This window comes from Zosterops lateralis (genome assembly GCF_965231275.1).
Source record: "Zosterops lateralis genome assembly, chromosome: 1".
Taxonomy (NCBI): domain Eukaryota; kingdom Metazoa; phylum Chordata; class Aves; order Passeriformes; family Zosteropidae; genus Zosterops; species Zosterops lateralis.
The window spans coordinates 41,020,332-41,040,903 of record NC_139762.1 but is presented as its reverse complement, the minus strand read 5'-3'; the positions used below and the strand labels follow the sequence as shown (position 1 = coordinate 41,040,903).

At 40.6% G+C, this 20,572-nt stretch overlaps 1 protein-coding gene across 2 annotated transcripts in view; it reads left to right on the top strand.

Annotated features, from left to right (window-relative positions):
* Nucleotides 1–527: 527 nt before the first annotated feature.
* Nucleotides 528–20,572, top strand: part of SLC4A7 (solute carrier family 4 member 7) — a 92,735-nt gene continuing 72,690 nt past the window's right edge. For both annotated transcript variants that reach the window (XM_083856336.1, XM_083856338.1), the window contains exon 1: nucleotides 528–627. In XM_083856336.1, coding sequence (XP_083712462.1) covers nucleotides 580–627 — 48 coding nt within the window. In that variant the 5' untranslated portion in view covers nucleotides 528–579. The remainder of the gene's footprint in view (nucleotides 628–20,572) is intronic.

Sequence of the window (20,572 nt, the reverse complement as noted above, 5' to 3'; positions counted from 1 at the left end):
GGAGTTCCGGCAAGAGTGCGAAGAGTGTCAAAAAAAAAAAAAAAAAAAAAAAAAAAAAAAAAAAAAAAAAAAAGAGAGAGAGAAAGAAAGAAAGGCGAGCATCAAGCAACAGTAGTCATGGGCAGCGCTGGGAGCCCGCTGCCCCCCGGGTCCCGCTGGGAGCGGATCCCCGCTGGCTGATCCCGGTGTCCGGCGCGCGCGGTGGCGGCGGCGCGCGGACGGACCGGGGCCCGCCACGCGGCTCCGCGTGGGACCGCGCGCGCCGCCCCCGCGCCCCGCGCCGCTTCGGCCCCGGCGGCGGGAGGGAGGGAGGGGGCGGGGCCGCGGCCGCGCTGCGCGGCTGCCATTGGCCCGTCCGGCGGCGCGAGGCGGGGGCAGCGGGCGCGCCGCCGAGGCGGTCCGGGCTCGGCCCCCGGCGCGGCGGAGCAGTCGCGGCCGCCCCGTCCCGAGGGCACCGGCGCCGCCCGCCTCCTCCGCCAGCCAGCGCGGCCCCCGCCTCCGCTTCCAGCTCGCCGTTCGTCCGCCGCTCCGCGCCCTTTCCTCTCGCTCTGTCTGCCGGGCGATCTCGGCGGGGCCGCGATGGAAGAGGAGCGGGCGGGCGAGCAGATGAGACCGTTGCTCACCACGGTAACGGGGGTGCGGCGCGGTGCGGTGCGGTGGGGGGCGCACAAAGGGGCCGCCCCGGGGCCGTCCCGCTGCCCTCCCGCCGGGGTGCGGCGGGCGCGGCGGGCCCTGCCGGGGCTCCCCTGCCGTGGTTCCCCAGCCCTCGGTGGCGGCGGGACCCTGGGGACCCTCGGGCCCCTCGGGACGGGGCTCCGGCCCCTCTCCCCCGGTGTCCCCGCGTGCCGCCCGCCCGCGCGGCCGTGCCCCGCCGCCCCTCGCCATCCCCGGGGCCGGAGCCTTTTGTTGGGCCGCGGGCTCCGTGCGCTCGGCCGCCCCGGCCACCCCCCCGTTCCTTTGTGAGAGCCCCGCGGGGCTTGTGCCGGCGGCGGTGGGCGGCGCGGCCGCCCCTGGCCTCGCCTTTCTCCCTGCCCCGCCGGCTGACGAGTTCCTGGGCGAGGAGGAGTGCGCACACATGGCCAGCGCCGAGCTTCCCCTCGTCCTCGTGGTGCGCGGCGGGGTCGGCTCGGGTGGCGGGCACGCTGCCCCGGCGGGCTCCTGGTCCCGGGGAATGGAAGTGCTGGTGAGGGGGAGATGGGTGAAACTGCGGAACTCGGGCTGGTTTCCCTCTCGGGCCGGGTGGCTCGGTGAAGCAGGCATGTGTTGCCTTCCTGTGCTGCTGAAAAATACATGTGGTTCCACGCTTGTGATTTCCCCTCCCTTCAGATGACTCAAGGTCTGGATTTTGTTAATGAGCCTCTGAGCTCTCACTCTGATGTTCTCCTTCAGGGCCTTTTCCAAAAAGGTGTCGCGCCGGGATTTGTCTTCAGCGCCTGGAGAGGAGGGATGTGTATAGTTTGTAACACAAAGAATGCTGTGACAGACAGAGAAATAACACTGAAAACACACGAGTTTTCATCATCTTTCCGTTACTCTTCAGGAGAGACTTGAGTCACATTTGATAAAATTGGCAGTCTAATGAAGTGCTCGCTTCCTGTGACATCAGTCTGTTCAGTATGTTTTTCCTTTGTTATAACAGGACCGTTGATAACTTAGTGGTTCAAAGGGCCATGAATTTTGCAAATGTTACAGTCTTTGTTGACTTCAGAAGTTAATGCTTGTGGTCACGTCAAAAGGTTTTGCAGATGTGTTCTAGTCCATTTCTCCATGTTGTCACTGCTGCAGAAAAGGTACATTCTCAATTCACCTTAACTTGTTCAAGGTAGGTTCTGTGTAAGAGCAGACTGCTTAATAGGTTTAATTCATGTTAAAACTACCTCTCCCCTCTGTATGAGGTCTCTCTTAGGTGGCAGAACAAATAGTAAAGAGATGCTAAGCTGTGTGGAGGGAGTTGAAAAACTTTGAGCTTCGAGTGTGGGGTTGCAGTGCAAGATGGTAATGGTTTACCCTTTGGTAACCAAATGAAAAGAATACTGCAGATGTCATGAAAGTCAGTGTGCCCTGAGCACATTTGTCGGGTCTGTAAGCAGTCATTTAGGTTCTGTTGTAACAGAAATTAACTTTTTTGGGACAAACTCCTGTTTAACCCCTGTTATTGCATGGTCATTTTTGATGCAGATGTTTTGAACAGAGGTGCTCAGTGGAGTGGTCCAGATTGGCTTCCTTGCCACAGCAATACCTGACCTTGGTGCCAAAGTGTATTTGGGAGGTAATTCCAGTGGAGTTGAATGGTTAGAAAAGTGAGAGGGCAGAAGAATTGGTAGAAACTGGAAAAAAAGAATTTCTGGCGAAAACACGTGAAGTAAACGGCTTACAGAAAGACAGGGCGTGCTGATCTTTGGGCAATTGCATAGTATAGCAGTATTTGATTTGTTGTGGGTTTCATGTGCAAGAGGTGTAATTTTATATTCAAGAGAGCTACTTAATCCAAAAGATGAGTATTTTTGACAAGAGAGCTTGACTTAATTTTTTTCATCCTGTGTTTCTTGATAGTACAGGCTACTTTCCTGCTAGCAAAGCTTACTGGAGCTGCTTACACGTGCATAACTTTTTCAGAAATAAACACCTCAATAAGATGGAAGGACTATTTTACAAAGTCTCAGATCAAGTCTGAGAGCTTCATTGCTGTGGCTTAAAAGTACAGAAGTGTAATCAAACAGTAGAGTTCCTAAAAATTCCTTTTCTCCTTTCTCCAGTGTTGTTTCTGTGTTTATAAAGTATTAGATATGTAATGAGTTAAGATCTGGTGGCTCTCTTATGGAGGAGCACCTCTGTCAGTCACATGCTGCCCCCTCCCATTTAGTTAATCAAAAATACAAAAAGAATCCTTTAGCCTGAGTTGGTTTATACTATAGGTCCAGTCTTACAGAAGAGAATGAATAAGTGTTTAGAACTTTGGTGTTTTGAGGAACCTGATTAGTGGCAATGTGTACTTCAAAGTTGGAAGGGTGAGGTGAAACAAATGCCTGAGAGTTATTACAGCCAGAGAGCAGCTGATGATCAGAGCATCTGGAATGATTAGAAAATACAACAGGAAAAAGATACATAACTGCATAAATCCATGGTTCTCTCATATGTTACATACTGTTAGATGTTCTGCCCCTCATCTTAAAAAAGATGTATTATTATTGGAAAACATTCACTGAATAGCATCAAGATGTAAGTTAGTTCAAACATGATAAAGGATTCAACAGTCTAGGACTTGTCAGCCTAGTAGAGATGATGGAACAGTGATATGGTAAAGCTCTATAAAACTCCTGTGGAGAAAGTGGATGATCATGGAAGAGGAGGCACACTATCAAATCAGACTTAGGTGCTAAGTTCAGAACAAACAAAAGAAACTCAGCATGGGGATTCACAGGTGTATTTGCTATAGAGTGTATACAATATGAACTGAAGAGGAGGTTGGACAAAGGTTGGAAGACAGATACATTGAGGTTAGTAAATGGATGAGCAACAGCCCCAGGAAATCTGATTTGAAAACAGCTGGAGGTTGTGAGTGTAAGGAGGAGGAGTTGTGTGCTTGTCTTGTTTTTCCTCTTCTCTCAAGAGCTACTTATGGTAATTCTTGTTGGGTTTTTTAAAATAGGGATGAGACATGGTAGGTTGTTTAATATACAGTGGTGAGCTTGACAGTTATGGTATTAAAAATGCTTGATACTGCATATGGGTGATCTTAGTTCTAGCTTCTAGTTTTTGTCATTATGTCATTACTATTATGTTCATTACTACATAGTTTGGTGAGCTTCTTTGCAACAACTTCAAGTAGCATTTAAAGAAATGTGTAGTGCAGTTCGGCCTTTAGATGTATTGCAGGTAATATTTTCAAAATACTTTGTTATCTTAAGGTAGATGGAAACTTTTTTTCTGTTAGTATTTGATACTACTTCATGTATATCCAAGTATTCACAGGGTTGTAGACCATGCAGTATAGTTAAGTGATGGGTTTGTTTGTGTCTTCTTTCAATGAAACACATCTGTTTTTATCATTATTTCTACTGTAGATAATGATAGAACTGCAAGTGGCTCTGCTGGAGAAGGGCATGTTTCCAGGGATCTCCTTCTGGCTTTCCTAATCAAACCAGTGAAGTACTGTGGTCTGCCTTATCTCACTGAAGAGGGCATTAGTGTCACAATGCTTTTTCTGAAGTGGTGGTTGGCTACAGCTTTTTAAATATTTTTTAACAGCTGTGCATGCACATTATCAGGTGGGTTACAGTCACTGTCCTCTGCTGTCATCTTATTTAACTTCTGGAGCTTCTGTGATGTTAAGCCAAACGACAAGTCTCTGAAGAATTTTATGCTGGTGCATATAAATTCTTTTTCCTAATAACATAGTAAGCTCAAACTGATGTTTTCCCTTTATGGGTGGACAAGGGTAACCGAGGGTATGTTTGTACTGCATAATTGAGGACTGTGCAGGAAACTCTCCTCCCCCACAAGTTTGTGGCATCTGGCTGAACAAATGTTCTGCACAAGTTAAAGCAATACAGTTACAGCTGTGTGGCAGTGCCCTAGCTCAATAGCCCTGATTAGAGAGAATTGTCCTGGCTTGCCAGCCTTGCAGACTTGAATCTATGACTTGGGAGAGACAAGCTGCTTTTCTGGGTTGTGCTGTTTGGGTACAGAGCGTACCTCGTACAGCTTGCACTGTGTTGTGGGCCTCTGTAAGCTTTTAAGTGCATGTCTGGCAGTCTTTCTGAGTTCTTGAAAAGTTACCATGACTGTCAAAAACTTGTTGTGTTATTTGAGAACTTTCATTACGCTTCATTGTAGTAGTTCTGTTTTCTGTCCAGAATAAGCTGGGGGTGTACCAAGCTGAGTAGTTGTTGGTTTATATCTGTGTCATTTATCTGCTTCTGCAGGTGGCTTTTGACATGTCACCATATTCGTTGTGCTTTGAGTATTGATGCCCCTTACACAGGGGTATCTGTTGCACAGGATCTTTAGTGGCCCTGAAGCAGTAATAAGACTTAGTAAATAGAAGTGCTCTGTAACTAGTGTTAGATAAAAAAACCAGAGTTTGACTTTGAGTATACTCAAACTTAGCTAGAGGAGGTCTCCAATGAATATTGTCATGTTTTTGGTATAGCACATTCTGGAATGATAAAGTTGAGGGACACATCAGATTTTTTTTTTCTAAAATGAAGATAGATGTCCATCTCATGTTTTGAAATGGTGATATGAATAGTGAAGTTCAACTGAGTGTTTTGTAAATAAGGACACAGAGATGAGCACCAAGTACTACTTAACTGGGGTTAAATGGTAAAATGAGAATTTCGATTCTTTTACAGATCATCTTACAATATTTTTAAATATTTGCATTTCTAAATTTATATTTGCAAAATTACCAGTAGATGAAAATATTACATTATTTTTAAAAAAGACCAGCATGTGTTTGAAATGTCCCAAATCTCAAACCTACCTTACTGGCATGTCTCAACAGTTATTAGAAGGGATTATCTGTCTAAGAGTCTTGTGTTTGTATGTGGCACCCTCAGAGTTCCTTGTTTCAGGGAATTAAATTCTCTGCACTGGAGTGTGTCATAACTTATAAAATGTACATTTTAACCACTAGATGGAGCCATTTCAGTTATGTATTGGTGTGTCTATTTACCTAAGTTTGGAAAACTTTGTGTCTTAAAGTGTTTTCAGTCGTTTTGTCTTTAGAGGATGGCTTACAATTTTATAATTTCTTTACCTATGGGGAAGACTAAATGTTTTATTCTTCCAATAACAGTGCCAAGACTGTACAGCAGGAAGGCTATTCCATTTTCATAAATGTGGAGAAAAAAGTGAATGCTTTTTTTGTGGGAATTACAGTTGTCTCTGTAAATTGTCCAGTGTCACATAATTAGAGCTGCGTAGCCTTTGTACACCTTGTGTTGCCTGAAGTAACTTTTGAAATGGAAAAGTTATGGAATATTAATCTATAGTGGTGTTATCTGAGTCTGGATGCTCTTGTGGCTTCTGCCCAGGAAAGGCTGTTAGCTCAAATTTTTTGAGCTTTTTGAGCTTTTTTTTTCCTCCTCCAGTCCCTTAAACTAAAATGACTCAAAGCTCTGCAATGAAATGGTTGTCTTGTTTGGATATACTGTCATCAGTTGTCTTATTTCAGCAATGCTGGAGTGCTTCATAACCTTGAAATACCCCTGGCTCATTAATTCTAGCAAGTCTCATTTTAGCAGAAGCATTCCCAGTACTGTACTCATTGTGTTATCTTATATCTTCCTTCAGCATTCTCTTTTCTATAAGTGTTTTTGAGTTTGACTCTGCCCCTGATTATATCCTTAGTACCACCTAGACCTTCCCTTTCCCCCACTCTTCTGTCTTGTGCTTTGAAGATGATTTTAGATTAACACAATGCCAACTTGTAGAGTAGAACCGTATTCAAATCTTCACTTGAACGCTCAATATATATTTATACTTTGTGAGGTATAGGTGAGTCATCTTCTTTCCCAGAATCCTACTGTGAGATTTTGAGATGTCTTGTGGCTCAGAGTTGTTGTTGTTGTTGGTCGGACTTTTTCTTATTCAGACTAATTGGAATTTTAAATTTTCTACGATTTATACAGAATGAGTACTGGTATTTTTCATAAGATGTATTGTGCTGTAAGGCATCTAGACTTACTTTCTTGGCAGTAGTGCTAAGATAGTATCCTGAAATACTAAAATATTTTAAAACTTGAAACAGGCTTGAAGGTTTTTTTTAAAGTTAAGTAGATGCTTCCGGATTGGGCACCTGTTGTCAAACTGTTACTCCAGTTTAACAGAATGTCTGGAGTCTGCCTCCAAACAGACAGGAGCTTCCTGTGAATGAGGCATGTGGGTGGAAACTGTGGAGAGGAAGTGGGAATTACAGAGAAGCATCCCCTGTATGTTGGAACTGTGCTGTTTGACCTACTCTGCCCTCTGCTACTGTTGCTTTTACAGTGCAGTTATAGTGCTGAGATCTGCTTGTAGGTGGGGTGAACTGAGGTCTTGTATGAAGACCTGACTTTTTTTCCCAGTTAGTATGTTTTTACTATGGGGGCATATATTTAGAGTGTGTATGTGGAAATACTGTCTTAAAAAACTATGCTTCCCTCAAATATAAAGTGAAGATTTATTTTTTCCCTTACTCATTTTTGCACTACGCTGATTCCTTTTCATTTTCCATGAGTAATGTCTACTAAATATATGCTGGCTGTGTCTTGACTGGGATCTATTTTGGGATGAAGAAAAAAGCAGCTGAGTTATTGTGAATACCTATTTTATGGCAGGGGTAATTTTCTTGCTAGAAAAAGTTAAGAATTTGCTTCCACAAAAAAATGTTACCTCTGAACAGTGACACACTGATTGTATCACTACCATATTATAATCAGAAGACCAGAGAATCTCTAATCAGCCTGCTTTGCATGTGTGTCTTTGTTACTAAAGAACAGAAAGAGGTTAAAGCAAATGTGCTCACTGAGCTGTTTTAATAGAATCTTGTTTGGTGTCCATTTCTCAACTGTGACTGCTTCTCTGTGCAAAAATTGTGTTGCTATGTCAAGAGATTCTTGCTGTCTGGTGGATTTCAAAAATCATGCTAAGTGGAAGCATGTGTGATTCCTTTCTTTTAGATAGGGTTATAAGTAAGCTAATACAGCTAGTAAATCATATTTGTTGCTAACGGATCAGATTTTCAGTTTGCATTTAGAAGCCCTAATTCTTCAGATCTTCTCTTACATTTTTAGGTAAAGAATGGCTAGCAGGTGCTAGTGTAAATAACACCTTGTTGTACAAAGATTTATTTTCTGTTTCTGCTGTATAACTTCACTTTTGAATGAAAAAAAAAAGTGTGTTTTCTCCCCTTCATAGTGCCTTTTGCATCCATTTTTACTTTCAACCACCACAGAACTCTGGTTTATCTAACTCCACCCATGCACAGTTAGATAATGTCTGTATATTCCTCCCACTCCTGCTTCCACCTTACATGTATTTTGTTTTGCATTTGAGCTCAGCCACAGGTTCCCTTTTCTTTCACACTGGTCCATTGTCAGGCCTGCTTGAACTCCTGCATATTGTGCTTTGAGGATGTTGCCCTTAAAGGTCAGCCAGTATGCAAAGGTTTTGCCTTCACCCTCTGTTGTGGTCTTCTGGGAGATTCTGCCAAGCAGATCCCTGGGCAAGGTGAAATCTGCTCTCCTGAAGTGCCATGCTGTAACTATGTACTGGGTTGTGCACTTCATGCTGTAGTATTTGTATTTCTCCCCCTCTCAGGACTTTGAACTCCATGATTTCATCTCCATCTGCATCTTCTTTGTTTGTGAGCAGCAGGTCCAGCAGAGTATATTCACTAGCTGGGTCATTGATGACTTGCACCAAGAAGTAATTTTCAACAAATTCAAAAAAATTCTTGGAGTGCTCGTGTTTGGCTCTACCCTACCAGCAGATAGTAGTCATTTTAGGTCCTGGAGTGTCTGCAATCATGAAGTTTCATTTAGCTTTCAAATGAAGGCTTTTTCTATGGTCTCTTCTTAATCAGGAGGTCTGTACAAAGTTGCTCATGTTGGACTGTTCATTGATCCTTACCTATAGGGTCTTCAATGCCTTGTCGCTCATCCAAACAAAGCAGAGTGTGTTGCAGCCATCCCTTTGCATAGATTGAAACCCATGTTCCTTACCCCTTTCCAGGCTGTTTTTCCTGAAGAGCCTCTGACCTTCCATTGTAGCACCTCAACCATGTGAGCTGTCCCACCATCACTCTAACTCCCATGAGGTTATAACTCAGCAATGGTGCACGGACAAAGTCCTGTTACTTCCCATGCTGTGTAGAAGCACTTGAGATGGGCTCACAGACAGGCCACTTCCACAAGGGAGGTGTGTGAACCTCCTGACTTGTGTTCCTGCATCTTCACTTCTCCTCAGTGTGACAGCCTTTCTTCACCGTGTCTGGTTTAAAGCCATACTCACAGACTTACAGTGCCTGGTGACAAATGTAGTCTTGCCACACTTTGTCAGATGGATCCTTCTTCCAGGAAGAGGTTTCTGTGGTCGTAGCATAAAAGCTCTGCTAACAACCCTATACTGACCCTCTGGATGCATCTAATCTGCCCTAAGCCTTTCGCTTCTCGCTGGAGAGATTGAGAAACACCACATGGGCTTCCTTGCCCAGAGTGCTCAGTAGTCATTCTTGATTTGGTCAGTAGTTGTGTTTTGGAAGTGTCACTGGTGTCCATATGGATAAGCAGGAAAGTCCAATAATTTGAAGATTGGATGAGCCTCAGTTATTCCGAAATGTTGTTCAGCAAACAGCAGACCCCCCCCCCCGCCCCCGCCAGGACCTCCTGCTTATCTTATCTTATCTTCCCTATTGTGCCATGTGTTTATCTCCTCCTGCGGCTCTTTCACCTGGCCTGCTCAACACCTCGAAGATAGCACACCTCCCATAGAGTGAGGGAGGCCACTGCGATTGACAGCAGTGAGCCAGGGAGGAGGAGCAGGGACTTCCTGCAGGACAGCATTTGGGTGGTGACATCCTCCCTGTGCAGTTCTTGGAACTGGCATCTCTGATGTACCTGTTCCTTTGGCTGGTGTTTGAGACTTCACCTTGTAACGTTGCACAAACTTGAAAGGTATTTCAGGGCCCTTTGTAGCTTTGGCTGTGAACTGCTGTGGCATCTGTTGGATAGATCCTGGTAGGTCGATGTGCTGCACCCAGGTTTATGTTGTGAAACTATTACACTACCATCCAGTTCTGTTCACAATATAGATTTAAAACACTTATGTTAATGTGAACGCTTTGGTCTGCCTGCAGCTACTTTTTGATGGGCATGTTGTGTATTACTTCAACAACTTCATCTCTGTAAACTTGTGATGACTGCTACTTCTTCAAGGCAAATATTCAGTAACAATAATCATTGAAGTTTTTAGTTGGGTGGTGCTGTTGTGTTGGCCAGTGTTGCATTGCTTCTTGACTTTCCATCTTGGAGGGACCAAACAAAACAGATTTGCATGTTCATATTTTGCCAGATCATGTGCCTGTAATGATAGGTATCTCTATCCCTTACCTGGAAATACTTAACAGCATTTAATTAATACCTCATTATGTAGAGCAGAGACAGTTCTACCACACTGGAGATGCTTCAGTTTTTGAAAAAGCTAAATTTTTTTTAATTTTGTTTGTGAATCTGTAAATTTAGTTTGTTATAGGTGGAAATACTGTAGATTCAGTCTATGTTCTAGGACTTTCTTCATCTCTGCCTCTTTTATAGAGGGATTTTAACTGAATAATGCTACTGGTGCTTACAAGGGTGAGTATAAAACCAGAGAATCTCCTTTTCTAGTTGCTCACCAGAAAGAATGTTTAAAAGAAGGTATGCTGCAAGTTCTCTAACTAAACTGTGACGTCAGGGGACTGATTGCAAACTCTTTATTTAGCATTCTAAGCAGCAAGGTAGGATTATTTAGACTACACCAGATTTATTGCTTCTTTGTTTCTATTAAAGAAAAAAAAAAAAAGCTTTGGAAAGATTGTATTTAAACTTACTGCTTGTTTTAGGCTACTGATTTTTGGATTTTTTTTTCCCTTTGGCTTGTATAGCACTGTTATGAGGATATACTATTATGTAAGCACATGCATTTCTTTAACATGTCAAACATATTTCCAGACAGACTTTGTGTACGAAAAAGGAAATGAGACACTTCTTACTGAATAGCCACAGTTGGTGTTCCTGTTAGTGGTAAATTCTTCATTTTGTTTGTCAAATGACTACACCCTACCAGCCATGAATTTCAAAAACTGTTTATGTAAAAACAAACAGATAGCATCTGATGATTGTTATGACTCATTTAAGGAAGTGATAAAACCCAAGAGTAGCAGGGATCCTTTCCTTTTTCAGCTTTTTTTTTTTTTTTTAATTATTATTAACTTTGTTGTGCTTGCGTGCAGTTGAGAGATATCGAAAAGGAAATTAATAAAGCAGATACACTTATAAATAATATTTGGTTGAGTTGCAGATAGATAATGATTCAGCTTATAAAGTAACTTTGCAAAACCATCTTTAATTTTGGATTGCAATTACAAGCAGTTTGATTAAAGCTATTCTGATTTTTGTGGAAGTCCTTGAGTATTTCAGACTGCTGATACATGTCAGTCAGAAAAAGAATAACCTTTTCTGGCTTCAGTGTTGCCATCCATTACCTGCCTTAACTACTCTTCCTATATGAAATGCTTGCAATTGCTTTACATGATTTTAGAAACATAACAAGAGGGCTTTTTTCAGCATACTGTGTAGTATATTTTGCTAGATCAACTTTGACAGGTTTTACTGAAATGTGTAAATGCACATGGTTCTGTGTGTTGTAAGAATAAATATTTTTGGGCCTTGTTTTTATACACAGTGCTTTAGGTAGAGCTTCAGCTGAAGAAGATAAGTTTCTTGAGAAGCTGAGAGTATTCTTCCTGAAAGTCAATGGGATGAAGATTTACTTTTAAACCAAGTAAAATTACAGATTTGAGCCTTTAGAACAGGACACACAAAAAGAGGTTAGAAAATCTGATCACCAGAAAAGAGGAAAAAATTAAATAGGGGTAGTATGCTAAGTTCTTTTTTAATGGAATACCCGTCTGCCAAATTGACATGATAGGTAACCTTATTTGCCAAACAATGTTTTGTTTGATGTGATTAAATGTACTGAAGTTAGTCCGTTTATGAACACAAATAAATTCCAATTCTTTGAGACTTTTGCTTAGTGCAGATGGGCTTAGTAGGTAGCCTGTTGGCTTATAGTTCAGGAAGAAGATGGCCATATTCTGTTGAGTGAAGCCAAATAATGTTAGTCTGAGGCTTGAATTCTTGAGCATGAGTAAGTTGCCTTTGCTATGAAGATATAAATGAAGGGCAAATATAAATAGGGATCTGAGGAAATTTGATATGCTCAAGGCCAAAGAATATACCTACTACTTGTATTTTGTGCTTTGCATTGACAGAAGGTTTTGAAAAGCCAGGCAAACAAGAAAGTTCAGTGTGCTTTTCTCATTGGTGACAGGGCCAACTTACTGTGAGCTGTTTGGTATATGTGATTTTAGCTATTCCTAAAACAGAAATAAATAGCTTGAAATACGCTGCTGTGTTAAATAAGATTATAAATTTTTCTGTGTAACATTCAGAGATTTGTTGTATGACTGGATATTTACCATATTTACATTTATGGTAGCCCAGGCTTTGTGCCTGATGATTATAAACTTCCGGATCCTGGAGGCAATGTAAAGGCGAGCATTTGCATGTGAAAACAGTAATCTTCAAACCAAGCCTACTTCCTAGTCCACATGTATCAACTCTCTAGCTGAGTTTCTCTGGGGGAGAAGTGGAAGAGTAGGTCTCACATGGAAAACTATGTTGGGGGTTGATGTATTAACAAGTAATGAACTTCAGCCTTCTGAAAAAAGGCATATTTTGTATTTGGCTGTTCTTGGAAGAAATGTGTAATGCTTAATGGCCATTGTTTAGATAATAACTTTTCAAACAGCAGTTTTTCAAAGTTGTAGTCTTGTCGCCCTAAGAGATTGGTGCAGAATGCTCTTGAGCTGAAATTGCCACTGGTGCATATTCTGAGTAAAGTCACAAGTGTCCACTTCCAGGTGCTGGGGGAGGTTGTAGCCAGAGGATGAATTTGGTGCCACTGAAAGCATCAGGGACCCAGGAAAATGTGTATCTGTTTTCAGAAATGGCTTCTAGAGAATGGTGGCAGTATTTCCAAACAGAGGTTTAAGTTTGCTTTAGAGGCTGCAGAGGTGGCAGGAGCTGAGGATAGGCATGGGCAGTGGCAGTACAGGTGTCAGGTGCTGTGGAAGCTGTTGAGAGCCCCAGGGGGATGTGACTGGGGAGCTGAGTACTTTTGGAAGTGACAGAAAGGGAATCTGTATTTGTATGCATGCTTGTTTCTGGAATTAAAATGTAAGTGTACAACGTGCTTGAATTTCTAGTGAAAAGTAAGGAAATACATACCTCCAAGATGGCATGTTTGCTTCTGTCTTGTAGCTGGTGTTACTGCTATAGTCAAGCTCAGAATCAATTGTAAGTAAGACTGTAAACAGTTTTATGTGTATTATGGTCACTATGATATGGGGAACCTGTTTCCAGTTTCAGTTGTACTATGGTATAAAACAGGCTCTTGGGTGAAGATAGAAAAAAATATCCTTCCTGTCTTGAGGGTTGCTAAAAATAATCCAAGTACCATGAATGAATACAATATACTGTACAATTTAATGAAAGCTGAACAATGGCTCTGTGGTGATAAACAGATTGTGTGTATATGTATTTATCTTTAAGGTGTACTAAATTTAAGTGGAAGAAGTTATGTATTGTTATAGAAAAGAATGGACATGACCTTTATTTGGAGAACTTATCTCCTGTAGAGCTCTACATCAAAATATTTTTGTACAAATCTAACATGTCACTAATAGATCCTTAATAACCATTTTTAAGTCCAGTAGTATTCCTGAAGTCAAGTATCAGATAGAAAAGACGAGAATAATCTCTTTGAACTGCTTTCAATGTCTTTTTGCTTACATAGGTATCATTAAGATAAGGTAATGATCAAGAAAGTGGTTTATTGTGAGAGGCGAAATGGGGCAAAGCAGAGCTTGGTGATGTCCTTCTGTAGGTTCTGTGGTGAAGGTAATTCTTGAGAATTCCATGGAAAATTAATGTGTAACAGCAAGCTGGAGAGACAAATTTTAGGTGTTTGGACAAGGCTGTAGTTCTCCCTTTTGCCCTTTTCTGTGTTTTTTTTATTTGATATCCAGTGCTTTTCATTGTTAGAGTGAGGTTTGCCTGACTTCTGTCATTAACCTCATCTGTTTATGGTTGGTCAAAGGTTGGTGTCTATAATCTTGGAGGCTTTTTCCAACTTAATTGATTCTGTATTGACAGGTGGCCTTGAAGGAACTGGATTGTCGCTGAGTGCCCTGTTCTATGTGAGCAGTGAGTTTGTGATGTCAAAGGATTGCTACAGGATGTTTTCTATTAAAAAGTGTGCTTTGTGACTGAAAAAATGATGTGCTTACTCCACGTATCTGCAAGATTGACAGTGACTTATACTGCAGCATGGAGAGAAGTTTTCTTGGTGGGTGTAGACCAGTGCTGCTCTGTTAAAGTGAGAAGGAGGCATTTGCAACTCAGCAGTATTTCTCTTTCATATACTGCTTCACAAATAACTGAAAACTGACTTCCTTTTAAGTAGTATAACATTGCCCTTCTTCGTATTACTGTGCTACTATCTCTCAACTATGGCAGGAGTTGCTAAGCTCCAAGTGAAGTGTGTTCTAGGCAGAGACCCACAGCAGCTTTCCACTGTATTAATTCTAGGCAGATTGTAATAAAAGCTGAAATGTAAATATGCCCTCTATGTGACTATATTATTTTATTGGTTCTCTCTGCCATGTGCGGTTCGTATTAGTGAAGAAAGTGCTTCTAAGCCCTCTAGGCTCTGAGAAGGCAGCTTTGTTAGAAGTACCAGAAATTGAAGAACGTATAAATATAATCTTGTTTTTCCTTTGATATACATAGTGATCATGTTCTGGGACAGTCATGAGCAGTGATCTCCTAATTTTACACCACCAGTTGGGACAAATAGTTTCAAAACAAGTTATGTGCTTCATATTCTATATGATGAAAGGTCAGTAATCCTATATCAGTCCAAATCATAGAAAATCCAAATCTGAAAGCTATTGGTTAGCAGTGAAGCAACAAGAGTTGAAATGAGCTCGTGTAAAAGAAGCAGAGATCTTGGTGCAATTGATTAGTGATGAGGAAGCTGATCTTTGTTAAGTGAACTCTACTAATTATGTAAGTTAATATGTTAAAATCACTTGTAGCAGGTATTTTGACCGAAGTCTTATTAATAAGAACAGTAGTTTATAGCAAAGTTGTTCAAAGACTAGATGTAATGAAACAGCTGGAATTACTTGGTTTAAACTGGATAATTGGATGTGGTCCTGTCATGGTATTCTAAGACCCTCACCTGAGAGAAATCAAGCCTTCTTTTCATCCTAGGAAGTAGCATACACCTACAGCACAACAGAGGAGCTGAGGATTGAGCAATTTGTCTTCCTTGGCACCTGAGGGCTAAGTGAGGTTTCTGGTTTTAAATACTTACTGGTGACTTTCATTTTGTGTATCTTTTGTTGTAATAGAAAACGCCTGTAATTCAAGGCCTGCTCACTTTGCAAACAAGTGGTCCTGATTGTCAAGACAGTGTAGTGTGAGTTATGTTCATGTCTTCTTAGATCGTGTTTTAGTAATATCCTTTTTTGAATGGCCCCTTCAGTGACTTCCTAATTTACAATAGTTAAAATTTTCCTCTGTAGTTTCACAAATTGCCAGTTAAAGCAACTTAAGCAGAGGATTTTTTTTTTTTTTTTGTGTTGTAACCTTATTGCTGTTTGTTCATAAAATCTTGGTGAAGAGGTTAGTGTTAGAAAGATTGTGTTTCAATTGATGCTTCAGAATTAACACAAAATATTAAGGATGTTCCACTTCAGCAGTGTAAACACTGGTGTCTCTCCTCTAGAGTCATAGAAGTCATAGACTCATTTAGGTTGGAAAAGACCTTTAAGATCTTTGAGTCCAACTGTAAATGTTTGTGTTTTATTAATACGCATTGACAGTTCTATTGGTAACATTAGTAAAGAGAGTCAAGTTAATTTGCAATACCTAGAAAATACATGAATAGTTGAAAGAATACAGGAGTTTTTGGGAAAGCTTAGTTATGGAATCCTGCTTTAAAGTATCAAAGTACATAGAGGTAAGAAATTAATTATTTAAAGAAAAATAAAATTTGTAATTTGAGGAAATCATTAGTGAATGTTTTTCCATCACCCTCTTCCTCCATCTTCTTTATAAAGTGTTAGGCTGAGAATGTAGCTAATGAAATCTCTCAAAACTGTGTGCCTATCTTTGTCTCCTAATGCTTCTAAAAGGACTTTTATAAATGTGGGGTTATCTTGTATATTCAAAATAATACCCAGAGTAGAAGTGAAGCCTGCTGACACAGTGGTTCCCAAAGTGAATTGTGGTGTAGTTCCCTGTTGTGCAATGTGCCCAGGGTGATTCTGTTTAGGAGAGCAGGCATGTTTATGAATGTAAGTTGCTAATAACATTTTATCATGTGTTACCAAAAATCCAAAAGTTACACCCGTTATGGAATGAGTCAAGAGTGGAAACAAGCTTCAAATATGTAGAGCAAACTTTTCTTCAGGGTACTTTGTTTCATTTCCTGAACATTAAGGCTAAAGAAGCATTGCAGCTTTTTCAACTACTTTTTGTTTAACACAATTTTCTTGGTATTTGAGTATGCAGCTTCATAATTTTCTTCAATAAAGAAGACTGCAAGGACTGCAAGAATGGAGAGAATGATGAGTGTTCTCTGTACTACTGTACAATAGCTTCCTGTCTGAGGCTGTCAGAATGCCATGTTTTTTTTCTAGTGTATGACTACATTTCAAACGTTTAGGCATTGTCACCTCAATTGTCTACAGAAGTTCTCTTCCCTTGTATATCTAAATCATTTGTTCATGAATGAAATTTTAGGGTTAATGGCAGGATCAGAGTGTGCAAGAGATTTTTGAAGCAGACTGCTTTCAGGTTCCCCCTAGTGTCCTGGTATGGATGTTGTAATTCTAAAGGGAACTACAGTTCAGTTTTCCTTTAATGGGAGAGCTTCCTTTTGGCACAGTTGTTCTGCCCCAGAGAAAAAAGGGCATCTTACCCTTTCTTTGAGCTCCTGTCAATGTGCAGGAACCTCAGACAAAATAAAAAGCTTTTTGGAAACAGCCTGGTTATAAATATTTTAAAATAGCCAGTTATTTGTCTCATTGTGCCTGAATATTTATGCTTTACATGTTTAAAAAAAACCCCACAAAACAATGCTTCTGCTAGTGTTGATTTTGATAACCAATGATGAAAGTGTTTTAAATTGAAAAGGCAAGTCCTTTTGGAAATCTCAGTTTTTAAGTCTGTAAAAGGTTGTTAAATTCAGATATGAAATTGTTACTTCTATTTAAATGAGTTACATCTCAGACAGAAGCTCTGAAATTGATGTTAAGATAACCAAAAGCTATGATGTTGTGCTGCCCCAAATATCAAAGTGTATTCAAATGTCAATAAAAAGGTACCATTTTCTGCCGAAGTTGAATGTCTTATTGTTATTCAGATACAATCTCATTTGATTAAGGTTAGAGTGTAGTAGAAGCCAGTTTGATTCTGTTTGTTTTGTACAGGGGAAATTTTTACAACTTACTGTTGGTGATACTTTTCCAACCTGGTTTACAGGCAGTTGATTTTCTTCTGTAGAGTTAGTCCTGTGAAAAAATGTGAGAATAAATCCAAATGATTTGGTGGATAGGTTGATTGCTTTGTGTGTGCCCAGACTTAGGTGAAGTAACACTGGAAAAAGGAATTTTATCATTAGAAACGTGGGCAGTTCCTAGAGGACGTGTTCTAATTTTTCCTATTTAAATATTTCTTTACATGTTACTTTTGGGGGTAGGTGAGAAAGTTTCAATGAAGCTGCTCTTAACTGTTGTTTCTCATGTATCTTATATTTATTTTTTCAAATCCATTTCTGTATCAGCTTAAGGTGGAGCAGTCTTTTGGAATTGTGGAATGATGAAAGCTGTGTGCTTTTGATTGCCAGAAGCCACCACGTAAAGATATTCTTTCCTCCCAGAAAAATCCAGTTGAACATTTAAAGTTGTATAAATGCTTATGCAATTAAGATAGCTGATTGCAGAAATTTATTTGATATCATAACACATCCCCGGGGCTGTAAGCTGTGATGTTCATATTTTATGTGCCACAGTAAAAGGAAGTATTGCATTCTATGTAGGTGGCTTCTCTACAAATTTGATAGTATTGGAAAGAAATACTTGTTCTGGAGGCTTGGTTTCTAAATAATGAGAAACATAATGCAATTTTCTTTACTCTTTCTTTTTCTCCTTATCTGATATGCATAGAAAATTCATTTGGTTTCCAGATACAATTGCCATTGACTAGAATAACTCTTGCATTCTTTTCAGCATTTAAAAATTCCCTGCTAGCTGTGAAATCCTGAATTAAAAATGTTAAGATTAAGTTCCTGCAGCCACTGGGTGTAGCATATTAGATTCATACTGCTGAAAGGTCTTTTGCTTAGATCTTGAGTCTGGATGATATATTTTATGTATTTCTCTTAATGTTTGGTTTACTGTGGATTTGGCATGGTATTTTAATTTTTTTATCTGTTAATGGTATCAATTATGTTTGTAAGGACATCTTAAAGCTGTTTCAAGTTCAGGCAGAGAGTACAGGAGGAGACTTTGTGTCTAGGGCAATGACTTTGATTTATTGATGCCAGCTTTAGAGTTCTAGGGCTGGTCAGAATTGCTATGATTGCATTGCAAGGAGCATGGCTGGTGTAAGTTTACTCTGCATGTTCAAATTTGCCTGACAAGAAAACCATGGCAGCAGAATTTTTATGGGTAGACTTTGTGCAAGGCTAGATAATTGTCTGTCTCCCAGAAGTCAATGTGAAAGCCAAAAGCCTGTCTAAGTTCTTTGTTGTACATGCTCCAGTTTCACTTAAAATTATTGTCTCAAGTTGGCCTTTCCTTGAACATGTATTTGTGCTACTCAATGGTTGTATACAGATTACAGTGCATGAAAATGTGGTCTATGGCTTTATTAGAAAGAGGGTTACTTCTGTTGTGCATTTTAAAGTAATGAAAAATGCCTTTTCGGAGAGCACCCTTTTTAATAGTTCGTGACTGGTTAGAACTCCCATGCAAACCATGCTATTGCTCTCTGAAGCAGAGAATTCTTAAGGGTTAAGCAAATGAAGAGCAGCTGATCTGCCTGCCACGTGTTGGATGCTGTCAGCTTCTCTTAGGAAGTAGCCCCTCAAGTCATAAATTTACAATAAGAGTCCTACAGCATTTTTTTATCTTTGCAAGAGGAATGTGTGTCTTTCTTAAAAGTACTGTGTTGTAGATTGTCTTTTACGTGGTTATTCACAAAATAAAAACCAATAAAATACTAATACCAGTATCAGTAGCTGTCCTTGACACAAAGAATGAAATGGCTACAAAAGAGGTAGGCTGGTTTTTCTGGCTAATTTTAGATCTCTGTCTTGGTTTCCCTTTGCATTTAGTCAGCTGATCTTTCCTGTAAATTAAGCACCATGTACAGTGTCATGCATGAGTCAGTTGTGTCAGAATCAACACCTTACTTTTAAACTGACTTCTCTGAAAGCCTGCTAGTTGGACATAGTGAAAGCATTGCCCTTAATACATCAGAAAATCAACTCCTTGCTTTTTTAAAACAGAAACTAAAAGAGCTCGTCTGTATAGCTTTACAAGATATTAGGCAAGACAAATAAGAAACAGAAGTGGATCTCCTTTTAAATGTCCCTTCAGTGGCCTTTCTGAAGGATCTTGGAATGACTCTTAGAAATTTCAAGTTTGACAGTTTTTGTCTAGCAATGTCTTTATTTCGGGCTTTTCAGACTTCTAAGGCTGTTGTGCTTTAGAAATGCAAGGGGAAAATGGAAGAAATTTTGGCAAGAAAGTGTGTGTCTTAAAATACAGCTTCATGGTAAGGGTGAGTTGGACTAACTAGTTCCTGATTTCTGAAAGGGAAAAATGTCAGGTGTCATGCATAAGCTGATTCAACTTCTGAAGCCATCAAAAGACTCAAACACAACCTTAAAAACCAGCCTACAAGCTCAAAAAAAGACTTGTCAGCTTTAGTTTTCTGAAATGAATGTTAACTGAGTTACATGTTCGTCCTATAATCAGAATCATTGAATCAAAAAATGATCTGGGTTGGAAGGCACAGTCTTCTAGTTCCAGCACCCCCTACATGGGAAGGGACACCTTTAACTAGACCAGGTTGCTCAGAGCTCCATCCAGCCTGGCCTTAAACACTGTCAGGGGTGGGCAGCCACAACTTCTCTGGGCAGCTTGTTCCGGTGCCTCATCACTTGACAGTAAAGAATGGCTTCCTAATCCAGTGAGAGTCTGTTCTCTTTCCATTTGAAGTGCAAGAGACTTTCTCTCAGCCTTTCCTCCAGGGAAAAGTGCTCCATCCCTCTAATTATCTTGGTGACTCTCTGGACTCTCCAGCAAGTCCATGTCCTTCCTGTGTTGGGAACCAGCTGGGGTCTCATTGGAGAGTCAGGGAGTCTCCATGACTCCACCTCCCTAAAAGTACTGACTGCATTGGCTGGGAATTGAACCCTGGCCTCCTGCATGGCAGGTGAGAATTCTACCACTGAGCCACCAATGCTGGTAATTTTTTTTTTTTTTTGTTCATTTTACACATTGTCTTAATTAGAAAAAATTGAATAAACCAAAAACTTATTCCACAAACACACAGGCACCACCAACTTCTTTGATTTTTCCCCTCTACACTTCTACTGAAGAACTTTTCTTTCACAACTGGGAGTTGCTTGGGCAGCTTCCCCTTGCCCAGCACTTTGTAGTAGCCTGAGTGCATAATATCAGTGA